Here is a 19,174-nt window from a genome sequence, read left to right as displayed (position 1 = left end):
TGTCCTACATTCATTTGGGAAGGTACTATGGTCTTGCCAACCATTCATAAAACCAAGCCTCTATCCACATGATTTGAAACCCCAACTTGTTCAACCACAAACAGGCGTTTGAATCGTGCTTCAAACCCCAAAGCCTTCATCAGACAAGAACAGAAAGAGAGGTTCTAACACAACCCTCATCTGAGTCTAGCTATGAACCCATGTTGCGCCACTACTTATGGTTTATGTCTCCAGACGAGATGACCAAAATGTCCATATTTTCCTTCTTGATTCACACTTGGAAATATTCCTATTAATCTAAAGGGTTATCCCCCGCTTAGATTCAAATGCACTCTGCCAACGTCATAAGCATTGGATCTGAACCGCTATCACCTTGAGCTACAAGAACTAAGATTTCATAACCAACAACCTAGGGGTACCCACTCGGAACTAGATCACACACTTCCCTTGACAAAGAATGACACATTCAAAGCACCTTCAGATGATACAACTCCAAGTCCTTGAACAACCTCTATTGAGAACAGGGAACGACCACTCTACTATTGGAATGAATGGATAACCCATCCAAAAACTCACTTGCCGAAAGATCGATAAACCCAAAAATCGTCAACTGATACAACTCGAACACTCTCGAACAACCCCAAGAGTAGAACAAATCCATGCAAAAATACATCACCCACACCCAAAAGTTGATAGGTCACAACCGCTCTTTACCCTACAATTGACGCTCATATTAAGCAACACCAACACTTCTAAACTCTATCTTCGATATCCCAAAAAAAACAACTAGCTACAACGAGATCCTTTCCTTGAAGCTTCCAATGCAAGATCTAGAAGCATACCCTTGAAAACGTGAAATTTACAACATCTCACCCTACACTTGCGTTCTGATCAATCCCTTATATCCCTCAACCATGAAAGATCTCAACCACCTGAAAGATCGTTACACCCAAAACATCTTCAACGGATACAACTCGAACACTCTCGAACAATCTCAGGAACAAAACGAATCCGTGCCAAAATGCATCACCCACACCCAAAAGTTGATAAGTCACAACCACTCTTTACCCTACAATTGACACTCATTATGAGCAACACTAGCACCTCTGAACTCTATCTTCAATATCCCATAAGAAACAACTAGCCACAACGAGATCCTTTCCTTGAAGCTTCTGATGCAAGATCTACACGCATACCCCTAAAAACATAAAATTGACAACATCTCACCTTGCACTTGCATTCTGATCAATCCCTTATACCCCTCAACCATAAAAGATCTCATCCCTCTCAAACTCTAAAAATCCAATGAACTTACACTGCAACTTCCTCCGACCCACTACGATGAAGCCATAAAAATCAATCTAGACGCTGAACTTTCGAGTAGAAAACTCAACTTTACTCTCACCCAGGCCTCACGCCATCACTGACTGTCGCCTCTCAAACTGACACCCTATAACTGGCTCAACCAAATACCCTTCGATCATGATTCTCGATATGCAAAATGGCATATGACAGACCCTCGAAAAATAATGACAATGAGCAGGCAAATGTAAGGAGCTACGATTCTTAGGTGGAGACTTAACTAAATTGAACATAACGTCTCATGCTCACAGACACATTATCAAAAGCATATATATATATATATATATATATATATATATATATATATATATATATATATATTCAAACACTAACACACACACACACATATATATATATATATATATATATATATATATACAGGCATGTTGAAAGCGAAAATGATACATACCTTCAATAGCATCTGGTGGAACTCAGGCCTCCTCGGCCTACAACTAAAATGCTCGGCTCCTCACTGTTGGAGCTTCCACCATGCCCTCGCGACCATCAATGATCCTCAGCTGGTGTGTGTGGAACAAACTAGTTTTAATCCTACTTTTAATTATAAAATTGACACACAAAGGAAGTGGACCTATCAATTGTGATAAAGCTAAACAAGTAGGGTATCGAACTCAGGGAACAAAAAATTAAAACTAAAAACTAGAATTAACTAAAAACAAGTAACAGAAAATAGGGGTTTCTCTAGTTTTGCAAGACTAGAAACTTAACTAAAACTTAACTACTCAACTAAAAGCTGAAAACACGTAAAAACAAACTAAATTCAATGATCAAAAAGGGTTTCTGTTTAGGTTCAACTTTTTTACTTCTATGGTTAATTTTTATGATAATATGATAGATTAATTGTTATTGGTTACCGACTCTGGTGATCAGATTCGCAGTCTAATCCTTAGAAAATATACCAATTCAAGCAATGGCCAGTTGATTAAACTAATAGATTTCCTAGGTTAATTATTCGGATTAAATAAGACTTGTAGCTAGCTAATTAAATTTGGTGATTCAATTAACCTCTTGTTGATGGTGTATCACACAAGCTCACACATTAGTTTACCCATTCTCTAATTAATCCCAGTTTCATGTTCATTATTCATAGGCATATAGTATTGTGTTCACATAAATTATATGAGATAAGCAATTAAGAGATGTTCATGCAACTTAATCACTTAGCAATTAACAAAAAACAGTTATGGTTAATGCATAACGGTTTTTAACAAGCTTAATTTAACAATATCACCAACTAACAATTAATCAAAAGAGTAAATTAAACCATAGGAGCAAAATTGTTTCCCCAAACAGAAACTAACGAAATTAGTTCATGAATTTAGCGTGTGAAAGCTTAAAAAAAATCAAATAATCCTAACATAATTCAATTCAAAAGAAAAGTGGAAAATTAAACCTAAAGTGCCTTAATCCCTTAAGAATGAAGGATTAGGGTTCTTCAATCATTTTCCAGAGCTCCAAGGTTTCCTTGATCGCCAAGTGTTCCACCAAAAATCCAGAGAGAGTCCTCAATTCGGGTTTGTGAAGTTTATTTATAGTTTTCTCAAAACAGGGGCTACTCGTTGATTGGGCAACTGACTTGTCGATTCCCCCTTGAGGAATCCGTATACGGCAAGGACACCACGTGTCGCTTCGCAAATCTTCGTGTCTACTCGTCGAGTATACGATCCTACTCGCCGAGTAGCTTCAGAATTAGCCTTTCTTTCTTCTTTCTTTCGTTCCCCAGCTTCCGTTCATATCTCATACTTCCTTTTGCTTTCGAGCTTCTTTTTTGGACTGAAAAATATAATTTGAACAATATTAAGCATCTTTTGTCCATAATAGGCAATTAATTAGCCAATAACTGATAAAAATCAAACATAAAAATATAGCTAAAAATGCAAATATCAAAATACCCCACACTTGACTTTTGTTTGCCCCCAAGCAAAACTGAAATTAAGCACACTAATATTATATAAACAATCCCAATCCAACCCAACCATTATGCCAAGACCGCAACACATGCATTTGTGTCTAAATAATTTTCCTAATGACCCCCTTAATCCTAAATACTCACAATCCTCATAAACACTCGCCCACTTTTTCTGAACAATGCTCATTTTATGCATCCCTCTGAATCCATCCGCAGAAAACCTCCTTGTCTCAAGGTGTTTTTGGTTGAGCAACCCAAGCATACATATTCTAAAAATTACAATTCTTTGATACCACTGTGGAGATTTTTGGAATTCTTCACTTTCTTGATAATTTGAACTTTGATTTCTTTAAATTCTTCAAAATTGCCACCTTTTTTATTTTCTTTGATTTTTGGGTATCTTCAACTTTTGAACTTTTGGAATTTTGATCTTTTGATCTCTGCTTTAACTGCTCCAAACTTCTTACAACTTTGCTTGTAATTCTCTCTCTTTTTTTACATGTACCTCACTTTTTTTCACTCAAAACCCTACATGCTTAAGCGGGGGCGCTCAACTTCAACCTTTATTCATTAAGGATAATAATTTTCCTGGATATATTTCAAGTACACAATGCTAAACTTATTGCATCCCTCAAACTAAGCGATGTTGTGTTTTTGTCCCATGATTTCACTAGAATAAAGGGGGCCACAAATTAACTATAATGTGTATAAGCTCAACTAAACATTTGGGTCTTCATGCAATCATCAAACATAACACTAGCATGATCCCTAATTGCTTTTTACCAAAGTTTTCTAATTTAGCCCTAGCAATTTTGTATGCAACCTTTTTTTTATTTTTTAAAATTTAACTAAAATTTTAACTAATGTAACCAACCCCCTACCCCACACTTAATTTATGCAATGTACCCATTGCATATTATGCATGATAAAGAATAATAAAATAAAGAGAGAATTGGAACAAACTCTCCTGGGATAGTAGTGGCGAGGTCGATCTTCTTTATGTTAAAGCTCCATCCTTAACTGACTTTAGACATGGGAACAGCTCATCCATGCCTTGGGTGTTATATCTTGTATGAGAAAGCTCCAAAAACGCAGGAAAAATACTCGAAAATCTTCAGAAATTAAAATTCTAAGGAATATGAGCGAGACCCGTAGTGAATATGAGCAGAATATAAGCGTTGAGAATGAAAAAAGTGATAAACTCGTCGATTCTATACGGAAACACGTCGAGCAGCAGCGTATCAAGCAGAAAAATCGTGAAACTAAAACCGGACTCGTCGAGTAAGTAATGTGCACTCGGCGAGTCCATCGATGAGTGACAAATAAAAATATTATGCTTTTGGGTTTCGTTTCTGATGTGGTTGGGTATGATTTTTCAGTGTGTTTTCTTCATTTTTCTTCAACAAATAACACTCTAAGACCCTCCTTGAGAACGGATTCAGCCCTAACTCATGCACATTCTTATCTAGACCCAATCCTCACTCTAAACTTGACAATTGAGACTCTTGCATGCATCCAATCCTTCAATCTGAAAAGAAAACAACCACAAGTAATAAAAGAAAAACAAGTTCCTACTTAAACATCCTACAAGTTCATCACCCAACACAAAGAAAAGAAAATAGTCTTAAACATCAAAACCATAATAAAATAAAGCATCAATCTTCCTCCTCATCTTCATCTCCTCTGGCTCCACTTCCACCCGCTTGATTTCCTCTCGCTTGCACCCTTTCATCCCAACTGGAGATATACGGGAATCCGGGCCTTGGTGTAAAATGCATTTGCTCAAATAAACAAGCAACAGACTCATTGACAAAGTTCACTCCCCGCCTGATGTCGTCTTGGTATCTTTGCAGCTCAACATTATATCAATCCATAGGTAGCTCCTCATCCATCGGAATAACCGGTGGGTCTTGTGGCGCCCGCTCTCTCCTTCGCCTTACCCTCCTTCCCGGTCTTCCGGCACCAACAGTTCATCATCATTTGGAATGCTAACATGGCCCCCTCCATAATCCTCAATGATCCTAGCCCTCCTAAATAAAGTTGTGGTGAAGGGAGGACTAGGAATCATAGTCAATACTCGTGCCTCTGGTCGGTCCAAAATTCCATAGGTTCTCGCAAGCCTTGTCACAAACATGCCACCATTGATTGTTGAAGTCACCTCTTCTTTGACTGCTCCCTTCGCCAAGTATTTTTCCATTCAATATGGCAAATTACAAAATACATTAGGAGTAATAATACTCCACATGTAGAAGATGTCGAGAGTGGGGACTTTATCGTCATCCTTTCGCATGTTTATAGAGATCGCGATCAGACGATGTATTAGGCGATGGATCGGGGAGCAGATCATCCCCTCTTGAGCGGATGAAGGGATATAAACTTGGTTGGCAATGGTGTTCCACCAAGTAGAGGCAACCACACCCTCGGGCAAGTCTTTGTGGCACTGCTCCCGAAATGACTCAAAAGTCTCGGACATGATCTCATTCTGATCATAAATTCCCAGCCTCCACACTAACTCAGCAATGCTACATTGGCGGAACTCTCCTCCAAGGCAGAATGAAATGATTTTTGGACTATAGTAGTCATCACCCCCACGGAAAGAGATGGTGGCAAAGAATTCCTAGCAAAGCTCTTGATATACCGGTTCTTGAAGCTTAAACAACCGACTCTACCCATCACAGATTATTTGTACCCCATTAATTTCACAAGACTTGACCAAATAATGGCTTAGTGCTTCTTCCAGCCCAACTTGCCCCATCCAAGACCAGTCCAACTCATTAGGAACATATATTTCCTTCCGCCTTAAAGCCTCCATCTTGCTTTTTGTTCGAGTGAGCGAAGACTTGTTGGTGATGCTTGGAAAAGTCAACCATGGGATGTCCCCATAACCGCCTCCTCGTGAGCTTTGACCTCTCCTAAACTTGGTTCCTTCACAGCAAAGAAACAAGAAAACCACAAACAAAATACCTAAAGTATTAAGAATGGGAAAATACTGGGTATCAGCAGCATGGATTCGCCGAGTCCACGAACTACTCGACGAGTAGGACGAACAGCGGGAGTCCAAATCTTGTCCTGATGAAATTAATCGGCCAAATCCATAAATTATTGCAGGGGTTTGCTTTGGTATGTTCCAGGAGTCTATGAATGTAAAAACCTACGTCTAAAACGTCCTAATTTGTCAAAAATCAAAACCCTAGAATCCAAGTCTTCCCAAAAACGGGATTTTTCAGAAATTAAAGGTGTTTTTACACCAACGATCGAAACTTGTAAAGGATTAAGAGCTAAAGTTGTTACCTTGTTGGTTGAAATTGCAAAAGAAGAGGAGATCAAGATGGATGCTTGAGAGTGTTTGCACGTCGAGTGGGGGAAGGCGGCTCGTATGAATGGCTGAGTGTTGCAAATTAGGGTAAAAACCCCTCTTTTACAGAATGTAATAAAAATAATTTTTTTCGGGTAAATATATGTACTCATCGAGTAGGCGGACCTACTCGGCGAGTAAATTCCTGATTGATCGATTTTTCGGGATTTCTAAAATGGGCTCGTCGAGTAGCATTAGAGACTCATCGATTTTTTCATTCTGTGAAAAATTTGAGTTTGCAAAATAAAATATATGTCACCCCACACTTGAGCATTGCTTGCCCTCAAGCAATCATTTTGAACACAGAAGAAGATTGATAAAAACAAATCTGAAGCAAAATGAAAAAAACGAAAAAGAAAAGAAAGCAAACTCTAAATGCAGGTTGCCTCTCGGAAGCGCTTCTTTTTAAGGAGTCATTAGCTGGACTCCTTCCTGCTTACGTCTTTGTAATCCCTTCCAGCAGCAGCCCTTCTTTAAGTTCTTCGTTTCTCGAAATTCCTTCTTCATATTTTTTCACCCTATGACCATTGACCTTGAAAGGAGTTCCATCTCTTGATATTACCTCAATAGCTCCATGTTGGAAAATTTTCTTTACTATAATTGGACCATCCCACCGTGTCCTAAGCTTGCCCGGAAATAGTTTGAGCCTTGAATTAAAAAGTAACACCTTTTGTCCTTCGTAAAAGTCCTTATTACCCTCGAGTCATTTGTCATGCCACATCTTGGTCTTTTCTTTGTAAATCAAAGAACTAGTGTATGCCTTATTCCTAAGCTCTTCCAAGGCATTCATTTGCATTAACCGGTTAGTTCTAAGTTCAGCTAGATCAAAATTGCACACCTTTAATGCCCAATAAGCCTTGTGCTCTATTTCAACCGGTAAGTGACAATGTTTTCCATAGACTAGCCTATATGGTGTAGTGCCAATAGCTATCTTAAAAGCTGTTCTAAACGCCCATAGTGCATCATCAAGCTTATCCGACCACTCTTTTCTATTACTTCCAACCGATCTTTCTAGTATTCTCTTCAACGCCCTAGTTGTAACTTCAGTTTGCCCACTCGTTTTAGGATGATAAGATGTTGAAAATCTATAATGAACACCATATTTTTGCAACACCTTAGCTAATTGATCATTGGCAAAGTGTGTGCCCCGGTCACTAATGAGAGCTTTAGGAACTCCAAATCTTGAGAATAATTTCTTTAAAAATCGTACCACCACCCGAGCATCATTAGTGGGTAATGCTTGTGCCTCCGCCCATTTAGATACGTAATCAACCGCCACCAAGATGTATTTATTTCCTTTAGACATGGGAAAGGGTCCCATGAAGTCAATCCCCCACACATCAAATATTTCACATACTTGGATGCTATGTTGGGGCACTTCATTTTGGGATGTTATATTTCCCGCTCTTTGGCATGAGTCACATTCCTTGACATATTGAGCAGCATCCTTGAAAATTGTAGGCCAATAGAACCCAATATCAAAAATCTTCTTCGCGGTGTAATGTGCTCCATGATGTCCTCCAGCGGGTCCACTAAGGAAGTGTGCCAAAATGTCTTGACTTTCCTTCCCGAATACACATTTTCTTATCATTCCATCCGCGCAGCTTTGGAAATGGTATGGCTCGTACCAAAAGTAGTATTTAATTTCTGAAAAGAATTTCTTCTTTTGTTGGTGAGTCAAACCTTTTGGGATGTATTTGGTTGCTAAATAATTCTCTATATCCGCAAACCATGGCACTTCTCCCGCTACTACCAATATATACTCATCAGGAAAATCATCCCCATTTTTTTCTTCTTCTAGCTTCTCCAAAAGTGGGTTCTCTAGTCTTGATAAATGATCGGCAGCTACGTTTTCCATCCCCTTTTTATCGCGTATTTCGATATCAAATTCTTGTAGAAGTAGAACCCAACGTATCAATCTAGGCTTCGCATCTTGTTTGGCAAATAAATACTTCAACGCGGAGTGATCGTTAAAACGATTTTCTTGGATAAAACTAAGTAAGGTCGGAACTTGTCAAAAGCATATACCACTGCTAATAGCTCCTTCTCAGTAGTAGTGTAGTTCTCCTGAGTTGGATTCAATTTTTTGCTTGCATAATAGATTGGCTAAAAATGCTTGTCAATTCTTTGTCCCAAAACAGCTCCCACCGCAAAGTCACTAGCATCACACATTAGCTCAAAAGGGAGACTCCAATTTGGAGCTACCATAATAGGTGAAGTAGTCAACTTTTCCTTCAACAAATTAAAGGCTTCAAGACATTCTTTAGAAAAGTTGAATGGGGCGTCCTTCAAAAGTAGTTGAGTCAAGGGTCTTGTGATCTTGGAAAAGTCTTTAATAAAGCGCCTATAAAACCCCGCATGGCCTAAAAAGCTTCTTGCCCCCTTGACATTTGTTGGAGGTGGCAATTTGGCTATAGTTTCCACCTTTGCTCTATCCACCTCTATCCCCCTCCTTGAGACCTTGTGTCCTAGCACAATTCCTTCCTTCACCATAAAATGACACTTCTCCCAATTAAGGACAAGGTTGGTCTTCTCACATCTTGCTAACATTAGATCCAAGTTGGACAAGCAATCTTCAAAAGAGGACCTAAAAACCGAGAAGTCATCCATAAAAACCTCCATAAACCTTTCGATCATGTCATGAAATATAACCATCATGAAACTTTGGAAAGTAGCTGGCGCATTGCATAATCCAAAAGCCATGCGTCTATATGCAAATGTTCCACTTGGTCATGTAAAAGTGGTCTTCTCTTGGTCTTGTGGGTCGATTGGAATTTGGAAGTACCCAGAAAACCCATCGAGAAAACAATAATAAAGATGACCGGAAAGCCTCTCAAGTATTTGATCGATAAAAGGCAATGGAAAGTGATCTTTGCATGTGGCCTCTTTTAGCTTCCTATAGTCGATGCAAACTCGCCACCCGGTTACCGTCCTTGTTGGAATTAATTCGTTGTTTTCATTAGCCACTACCGTCATGCCTCCCTTCTTCGGAACTACTTGGACCGGACTCACCCATGGGCTATCGGAGATCAAATAAATGATTCCGGCATCTAGTAATTTCACTACCTCCTTTTTCACAACTTCTTGCATGTTCGGGTTGAGTCTTCCTTAGCGTTGTACTACAGCTTTTGATCCTTCTTCTAAGTTGATTTTGTGGGAACAATAGGTCGGACTAATTCCCTTTATGTCGGTTATCTTCCATGCTATAGCACCTTGACTCTTCTTTAGTACACCCACAAGGCTTTCCTTCTCATGTTTGGCCAAATTAGCAGCTATAATTACAGGTTTTTGCTAGCCATCTTCAAGAAATGTGTACTCCAAGTGTTCTGGTAGTGCCTTGAGCTCAGTTTTTGTGTTCTGTATGCTGAACACGTCGAGTCCAGTAAGGGGACTCGTCAAGTCCAGTGTAATTTTCGCGACTGTACGGGGTTCTTCGGATGGACTCGCCGAGTCGGTTGAGGCTACTCAGCGACTCGGTTCTTCTGCACTTCTGATCAGATCGTCATACTCAGCTTCCTCGAGCAGTCTTTCTAACTCCATCAGGTCCCTTTCATCATCAAACTCTTCTTCAAATGAAACGGTGGACTTGCTTGGCTTTTCTTCTTTCCAATCTTCCAACAATTCTTCCAGCATGTCAATCGAAAACGTCGTGTCATCACTACTCCTTGCATGATTCATGGCTTGATCAACTCCAAAAGTGACTGATTCGTCTCCTACCCAAAGGGTAAGTTTAGAATCTCTCATGTCGACGATAGCGCTTATTGTGTTGAGAAAAGGTCTTCCTAATATGATCGGGACTTAGGGATCCACTTCCATGTCTAGAACTATAAAGTCCGCGGGGAACACGAACTTGTCCACCTTCACAAAAAGATCTTCACAAATTCCCCTAGTAAATGTAACCGTTTTGTTTGCTAGGTGGATTTCCATGAAAATGGGTCTTGGCTTGGGGAGATCTAACTTTTTGAAAAAAGAATAAGGCATGAGATTTACATTTGCCCCTGAATCAGCTAGTGCATAAATGGTGGCCAAGTTTCCAAATTGACAAGGCAATGTTAAACTTCCCGGATCTCCTTTCTTCTTAGGAAGTTTGTTTAACATAGCAGCTGAAAAGTTCTCGTTTAGGACCACCTTCTTCACTTCTTCCATCTTCCTTCTATTAGTTAGAAGCTCCTTGAGAAATTTGGCGTATTTTGGCATTTGAGCAACCGATTCTATGAATGGTATATTGATTTGATGAGCCTTTATGTGTTCTAGAAACTTCTAGTAGTCTTCTTCATTCTTTTCTTGTCTAGCTCGGGTTGGATGTGGCAGTGGAGGCTGATATGGCTTAACAGGAGGTTTATTTTTCTGATCAGGTGTCGGACTCGTCGAGTCCATATCATGGACTCGGTGAGTAGGGTCTCGGTTCAACTGGTTCTGATCTTGATTCTGCCCTTCTGCCTCCTTCTCTTGCACCGGCTTCGGATCTTCGTTCTGAATAGGGCCAGAGGGGTTATAATCTTCCCACTCCTGGTTGTGACCATGTTTATATGTGCGCCTTTCGGGTTACTTTCGGTATTGCTTGGAAGTCCACCCGGTTTTCTCTCATTCACTTGTTGTGCAAGTTGCCCTAGCTGCTTTTCTATGTTGAGAATGGATGCTTGCTGATTCCTAAGTAAAGCTTGCTGATCTTTCATCATAAGTTGGTGTTCTCTCAACATATTTTGTTGATCTTTAAGTGTAGCATCGGTATCATTGTTTCATTTCTCGGACGCGACTACGAATCTTGTAAGCATCTCTTCCAAATCAGTTCTCTTCTCCACAACCGGCTCCTCCTTTTGATAGAAACCCCGTTCTTTGTGCTTGAATTTCTCCTCCTTTGCCTTTTTGTACTCGTCGTACGGGAGCCATTCCTTCTTTAGTTTTCGCCAGTTATCATCAAATTTGTCGCCACCTGAATAGAATACTTGAGCCTTCTTGTTTCCATTCTCATCCAAGTCACAATCCTTAGTGAGGTGAGGTCCTCTACAATCCTCACATCCTACCCAAATAGCATGGATTGTTTGATCCATCTTAGTCATCCTCCTATCTAAACTATCTAGTTTAGCCATCATTGTCGCCATGCCATCGTTAACCGTGTTCACTACACCCCTACTTACTTCAGTTTGTGGGTTGTGATATTCTCTAGAATGTTTAGAGAACTCCTCAATTAATTCCTTGATCACTGGGGGTGCCTTCTTTGTGAGGGGCCCTTGCGAGTCAAGGAGCTGCCGAGTTGTAACATTGACTCCATCATAGAAGATGGAGACTTCTTGTTGGCTATTAAGATCATGATGTGGGAAATTCCTTAGTAGACTTTTGTATCTCTCCCATACCTCATAAAGGGACTCTCCAGGTTGTTGCTCAAAGTTGGCAATAGCTTTCTTCAACTTGGCTATTTTAGAAGGTGGGAAAAACTGGTCAATGAATTCTTCTTTCATCTTAGCCCATGTATTGATGGATCCGAGAGGGAATGACTTGAGCCAATTTTTTGCAGCACCCTTGAATGTAACTGGGAGCATACGAAGCAGTTGGGTTTCACAAGGCACATTTGGAACATTAAAGTAATCAGCTACATCATTGACTTCATCCAAGTGTTTATAAGCATCTTCGTGGTCTTTCCCGTAAAAGGGGATCTCCTTGAGTTGAGCAAGTATGTGACCCTTAAGCTCAAAAGTGGCAGTCACGGGAATTGCGGGTTGCACAAGTCCTGGGCCGGTGTCATCTCGTATCCTCTTCTTCCATTCGCCCATGGGAACTTCATCGATGTTCGCCATGGTGTTGTCAAAGTCACCTTCTAGATCGATGTCTTCTCCAAATTCGGTTTCTTCCCTTTCAGACTCGTTCACAATGTCTTCCTTGATTGGGTCTTCGTTTGCCAAAGAAGAGGTGCTGGATGCTCCTGATTTGCTGCTCTTTTTCTTGCTAAAAACGGACTTTAGATTCTTCAAAGGGGAGTTCTTTGAAGAAGCGGATTCTCCAACGGCTTTTCCTTTGTTCTTCTTTAGAGCGGACTCCGGGTCTTCAAGTGGAGCGACCAAAGGCGTATTGGATCCGGGTCATGTAACAACTGAAACCAAAGTAAGTAAAACGCGTCAAAAGAACAAAAAGAAAATAAAAACAAAAGTGTGAAACTGCGACGGACTCGCCGAGTAGCTTCGACTGCATTCGTCGAGTTCAAGGCAGAAACATAAAAAGTTACTAATTAAAATTCTAAAACTGTAAACTCTAATCCTAATAACTAAATTACCTAAAAATAACTTTGTGCAACATAAGTCTCACACAAAGGATCGATGAAACTAGAATTTAGTGTTAATTTTTGAACAGTTCCCCGGCAACAGCGCCAAAAACTTGGTGTGTGTGGAACAAACTAGTTTTAATCCTACTTTTAATTATAAAATTGATACACAAAGGCAGTGGACCTATCAATTGTGGTAAAGCTAAATAAGTAGGGTATCGAACTCAGGGAACGAAAAATTAAAACAAAAAACTAGAATTAACTAAAAACAAGTAATAGAAAATAGGGGTTTCTCTAGTTTTACAAGACTAGAAACTTAACTACTCAACTAAAAGCTGAAAACACGTAAAAACAAACTAGATTCAATGATCAAAAAGGGTTTCTGTTTAGGTTCAACTTTTTTACTCCTATGGTTAATTTTTATGATAATATGATAGATTAATTGTTATTGGTTACCGACTATGGTGATTAGATTCGCAGTCACTATTACTAATCCTTAGAAAACATGCCAATTCAAGCAATGGCCAGTTGGTTAAACTAATAGATTTCCTAGGTTAATTACTCGGGTTAAATAAGACTTGTAGCTAGCTAATTAAATTTGGTGATTCAATTAACCTCTTGTTGATGGTGTATCACACAAGCTCACACATTAGTTTACCCATTCTCTAATTAATCCCAGTTTCATGTTCATTATTCCTGGGCATATAGTATTGTGTTCACATAAATTCTATGAGATAAGCAATTAAGAGATGTTTATGCAGCTTAATCACTTAGCAATTAACAAAAAACAGTTATGGTTAATGCATAAGGGTTTTTAACAAGCTTAATTTAACAATATCACCAACTAACAATTAATCAAAAGAGTAAATTAAACCATAGGAGCAAAATTGTTTCCCCAAACAAAAACTAACGAAATTAGTTCATGAATTCAGTGTGTGAAAGCTTAAAAACAAATCCAAATAATCCTAACATAAAACAATTCAAAAGAAAAGTGGAAAATTAAACCTAAAGTTCCTTAATCCCTTAAGAATGAAGGATTAGGGTTCTTCAATCGTTTTCCAGAGCTCCAAGGTTTCCTTGATCGCCAAATGTTCCACCAAAAATCCAGAGAGAGTCCTCAATTCGAGTTTGTGAAGCTTATTTATAGTTTTCTCAAAACAGGGGCTACTCATCGAGTGGGCAACTGACTCGTTGAGTCCCCCTTAAGGAATCCATATACGGCAAGGACTCCACGTGTCGCTTCGCGAATCTTCGTGTCTACTCGTCGAGAATACGATCCTACTCACCGAGTAGCTTCAGAATTAGCCTTTCTTTCTTCTTTCTTTCGTTCCCGAGCTTCCGTTCATATCTCCTGCTTCCTTTTGCTTCCGAGCTTCTTTTTTGGACTAAAAATATAATTTGAACAATATTAAGCATCTTTTGTCCGTAATATGCAATTAATTAGCCAATAAATGATAAAAATAAAACATAAAAATATAGCTAAAATGCAAATATCATCAGCATAGCTAGAGCAGGTTCCCTCACAGTTCCACTCGTCAAACTCGGTCAGTCAGCCTTCTTGTGGCCTACCTGATTGCAGTTAAAACACATCAAAATCGAGCCCTAAGGAAAATCTTCGCTGAAATGAGCAGCTTGATCGCAATTGAAACAACCCATCTATTTCTCACGATAGATCCCTTATTGAGTTCTCCTACACTTAGCACAACGGCCTCGACCGTGATGGCTGCCCGATCACGAATCCTGAATCTTGGGCCTCTTCGCCCGGCCCACTGAGTTCTCCTTATTGAGTTCTCCTACACTTGGCACAACGGCCTCGACCGTGATGGCCCCCCGATTGTGAATCCTGAATATTGGGCCTCTTCGCCCGGCCCACTGCGGTATGAACGTGCTCGGGCCTACACTTCAACCGAAGTTGCAACTCAATCTTTGGCTCTCGTGCTCTAGCAATCATACCGTCTGAAGTTTTACAGTTTGACAAGCTCACAAACTACCAAATATCATCTTGCGGCTTATCATGGCACCTCATCTTCTTCATCTCCTCATCCACAACATGCTACAGAACCAACAAATCCCTCTCCCTGAACTTGGTGATGATCTCCGCAATGGTCTCTGTCATCTAGGGAAGGTCTAGAAACTCCCTCTCCAACTATTGTACCTCAATAGCCAGTGAAAAATCTTTCATGAACCTTGACACAAAATCATCCCAAGACATGGCTGCCACGACTATAGATCCCACTGTATGATTTGGATCCCGTCTTCGACCCCTTTGGACAAAAGATCATTCGTTGAGCATTCTCCATGTCAAGAATCCACCGTCGGCAAGAAATGGGGTCCTTAGCCCCAAAGAACTCTAAGGCTCTACAAGCCTTGAATGCCCAAAATAAGAGAGTCTGTGCCCCTAACAATCCTACCGTAATCTCGGCCCGACAGGCCCCAAAGCGCTCATCCAGTAGCTCCATGATTCCCTCTTTGATGGTACCAAATATTACAGGAGTCGCATCCAAAATACCGTGAGTGATCTTAGACGAAACGAAATCACGAATCCTCTCATCATTCATCTCATCGCCAGATCCTGAACCTAAACCACAACCAAAACCTCCTCTACAATGGCTCATCACCATACTGCAAAGCAACCATACAAATGATCAAAAAATACCCAAAGAATCCTCATTCCATAGGCTTCCTAGAATCTCCATGACTTTCCCCAATTTAAGTATGGGTCTTGTGCTTTCAGTAGTACACGTCCAATACTACCTTCCACGCCTATCCATACTTTCCTCAAGAATCATATTGAATCATCTATTTCACCTTCTCAAACTGGTATTCCCAAAACTCGCTAAATAGTGCACCATTCTCACTAAAACACTTCCTAGGCTCTCCTAGGATCCCCCACCTCACCCTGTCATTAGATGCTGAAGAAATCCTACCAATGTCAGCTAGCTACTTCATGAATACAATTACATGCGACAAACCTTAAATAATGTTTCGACTAAAAGACCCAACCATATGATGGTTAGACTCAAACGAGAGTCACGTAATAGGGACGATTCAATCATTCTAAAATTATTTAACCTTCGCAACATGTAACTTAACATATTCACTTAATAGTTAACTCACATCAATAGAATCCCACAAAGCACAAAGCAAGCAACACTCATTTATTAACACTCATAAGCCACAAAACAATCAAAGGACATCCCATACTCACATGCTACTACCATGCTAGGAACTTCCACTTACACTGCCGGTTGCCTTATGCATGCAAATTATACACAATACGGGATCAAATAGACCGTCGAATAAATGATTCTACCCTAAGACCACAACCACAAGAGGAATAGGAAATAGGGCTAAATCAGTCATTCTAGGGCTTTATGATCCTAATCGTATACAATTTTCAAACATACACTTATCAATCAATTCCACCAATATAGATTCCAAATCTAACATAACATCCGATTCCTCCTAGGCTACAAGGCATCACAAATTAGGCCATTCTATCATGTAATTCCTTAAGGTATCCTTAGCCTTATCCTAGCATGAAAACATTTCGTATCATATAACATATCAACATGTATGTGTATTATGGGAATCACTTACTTAAAATCTTTTTAGAAGACATATTTTCATTTAAAAGATTACCAATTCCTCAGTTTGAGTTTAGACACACCCAAGAGGGTTCACGAATCCCTAAAAAACAAGGCTATGATACCAACTTGTAACGTCCCAAAGTACTGAATAAAAATTTCATTTTTAACCAATCAAACCATTCATTCATTTGTTCCAAAAGACAGTAAAAGTAACAGTTTTCTCAAAACATCAGAGTAACATCACAACTAGCTAATGCGGAATAAACTCTGGGGGATACAACTCGATCACACCGAGCCCTTCCCTCTAGAACTGGAGTACCTGAAAAATGTTTAAACTACAAATTGTAAGCATAAAGCTTAGCGAGTTCCCCAAAATACCACATACCATACATATCAATGGGTTCATCCTACATATTAGGCCCACCCCATCATAGCAACCCCATTCCGGCCCATCCCAAAATACGAATGGGCCTAACCCAACATACATACTAATGAGTGCAGCCTAACAAGAATGCCAAGGGGCCCATCCCAACACACAATGCAAGCATCACAAAGATAGTTAGCATCCTACACAATATAGTAAGAAGACTCACCTAGCTCATGATTCAACTAAACCGCTATTCAAGGCCCCGCAACAGATGCTATCATACCCTTTTCGAAACATACAAGGTCCAACCTTAGTCTACACACTAAATCCAACCATCAAGACCAAATTCAACCAAAACCTAAAGTTAATGGTCAAAGATAAAGTCAAAAATTGCCATCGGTGGCCCTCCATGTCGTGACCTTCATTGGCCACGTCGTGAACACAAAATGCCAAGACAGTCAAAGTTTTCCCTAGTCGTCATGTCGTGCCAGCACAAGGTCACGTTGTGGAGACTGGTATAAACAGCTTAATCAAGCTTAAACTGATTTCTTCCGATATAATGGCACCAAATCTCAGATGTGGTCCTTTCCAAGGTCTTAATGGATAAAGTTTCTAACTTTATCACTTATAACACCCTTTTAAGTCTATATCTAAATTCTTAAGTTCAAAAAGGAAACTCTAAGCGCAAGACTAGATCATTAAGCACTTAATCTAAGAAATCTTCAATCCAAAACTTCCAGAAGCACTTTAGAGGTGCTAATGACCACTAAAAATGTAAACATTATGGACATGTATACCCTATGCATGTTCTTTCCTAAATCTAGGTTAAGTTAATGGGGTTAAAATACTAAAGAAACCCTAAATGATCAATGGCTTAGGCCAGAACAGCTGCCACGTCATGGCCAACCTACTGCCACATCGTGACACTCATTAAAAACATGTGTTCCTCTTAATCATTGCCACGTCATAGGTATCCTTGCACCATGTCATGGCATAGAGTTTTCTCCAAAACTCCATCTTTAGTCCTTGATAAAAGTAAGCTTAACTAATTTGGAACACGAGTGTTACAGAATTTGGCATAAAGTCTCTCTTCCTTCACCATTTTAAGAATTAGACTTCAAGTTTCTCATTGACCATTAGTTTGGTGCCAAAGACTCAATCATATTGTTAAAGAATTTTTCATAATTTGTTACCAAGTTATTTACTATTGGGAAATAATAAAACATATAATGCAATTTGTCAACACTTTTAGTTATCAAAAGATGTTACACTTCCTTTGTCGTTATCTGACTTTGTCGTAAAAAATTCTTTTTGAAATTGTTCATTCTGATGTATAGACTTCTCCAATTCAAATTCACAGTGGAATAAAATAGTATGTTTTTTTTCTAGATCAGTTTTATCATTTTGTATCGGTTTATCCTCTTTATTTTATCATTTTTGTGCTTACATCAAAAATCAATTCAAATATGATATTCAAATATTTTAGTGTGATAAATTAGCAGGGGGGGGGGGATTTGACAGTGCTCTATTTCATAATCTAAGTGATACTAATGGCATCCACATGAGATTTTTGTGCCCATATACCTCTCAATAAAACGAGAAATCTGGTAGGATGATCCATACAATCAATTATATTCTCAATACTCTTCTCTATCAAGCCCACTAATAGTGCCATATTTATATAAATTTCTAGGCTATAATTTGGTTAATTGCAAATATATTTGGTACTTATAATGTTTAAATTGTATTTTGCAGCCCAAAGTTGACATTCTCGAAGAAAATGATTGAAACCGACAAAAGTTGGATACTTGGAGTTGGAGCTGAAAAAGATACAAAAGTGATGATGTTGGACTGCTTGACGCCTCGCCAGTATTTTGGCCATATCTCATGACTCGTAAATCCAATTGATGAGATTCAAAATGTTATGGAAACCAGACAAAATTTTGGACAATCTTCGTTTTTGTGAAAAATTATATCGCCCAGTTCTCACGACGTGAGACCTCTTTCCTCACGATATGAGAATAAAAAAATCACCGAAAACTCCCCGTATCGGTCTTTGAGTTCTTGAGCGATACTAAATCACATCGCCACGACGTGGCATATATTCCCCGGGTCGTGTCATTCGAATTTTAGGAAACTGTATATATTCAGACTTTTAGTCGATTTTAGAGGTTGGAGGCCAGAGGGCTGCAACAATTGATGAAGAAAAACCCTTCCAAGAACCCTTGGATGGTTGAATTCGATTAGAGAAAAACTGATAAAGAGATTGGAGCAAGGATTCACACATATTAAATCGGTTTGCCTACTTTAATAATGT

At 39.3% G+C, this 19,174-nt stretch overlaps 1 protein-coding gene and 1 non-coding gene across 2 annotated transcripts; one reads left to right on the top strand and one right to left on the bottom strand.

Annotated features, from left to right (window-relative positions):
• Positions 1–10,442: 10,442 nt before the first annotated feature.
• LOC145089839 (uncharacterized) lies at positions 10,443–10,841 on the bottom strand. Its single transcript, XM_079028230.1, has one exon. It carries the CDS (start codon positions 10,839–10,841, stop codon positions 10,443–10,445), a length of 399 nt encoding a protein of 132 aa, XP_078884356.1.
• A 1,107-nt stretch (positions 10,842–11,948) lies between these two features.
• On the top strand, positions 11,949–12,055 carry LOC145090938 (small nucleolar RNA R71). The gene has a single exon (XR_013701859.1). It is a non-coding gene; the product is annotated as a small nucleolar RNA R71 (small nucleolar RNA).
• Positions 12,056–19,174: the final 7,119 nt, after the last annotated feature.

This window comes from Lactuca serriola, chromosome 2 (assembly GCF_051521515.1).
Source record: "Lactuca serriola cultivar US96UC23 chromosome 2, Lser_US96UC23_V15, whole genome shotgun sequence".
NCBI classification, from domain to species: domain Eukaryota; kingdom Viridiplantae; phylum Streptophyta; class Magnoliopsida; order Asterales; family Asteraceae; genus Lactuca; species Lactuca serriola.
This window is presented reverse-complemented; position numbering and strand designations above follow the sequence as displayed.

Excerpts from the sequence above, each read along its gene's own strand:
- LOC145089839 (XM_079028230.1), bottom strand. The coding sequence starts at position 10,841 with ATGCCAAAATACGCCAAATTTCTCAAGGAGCTTCTAACTAATAGAAGG.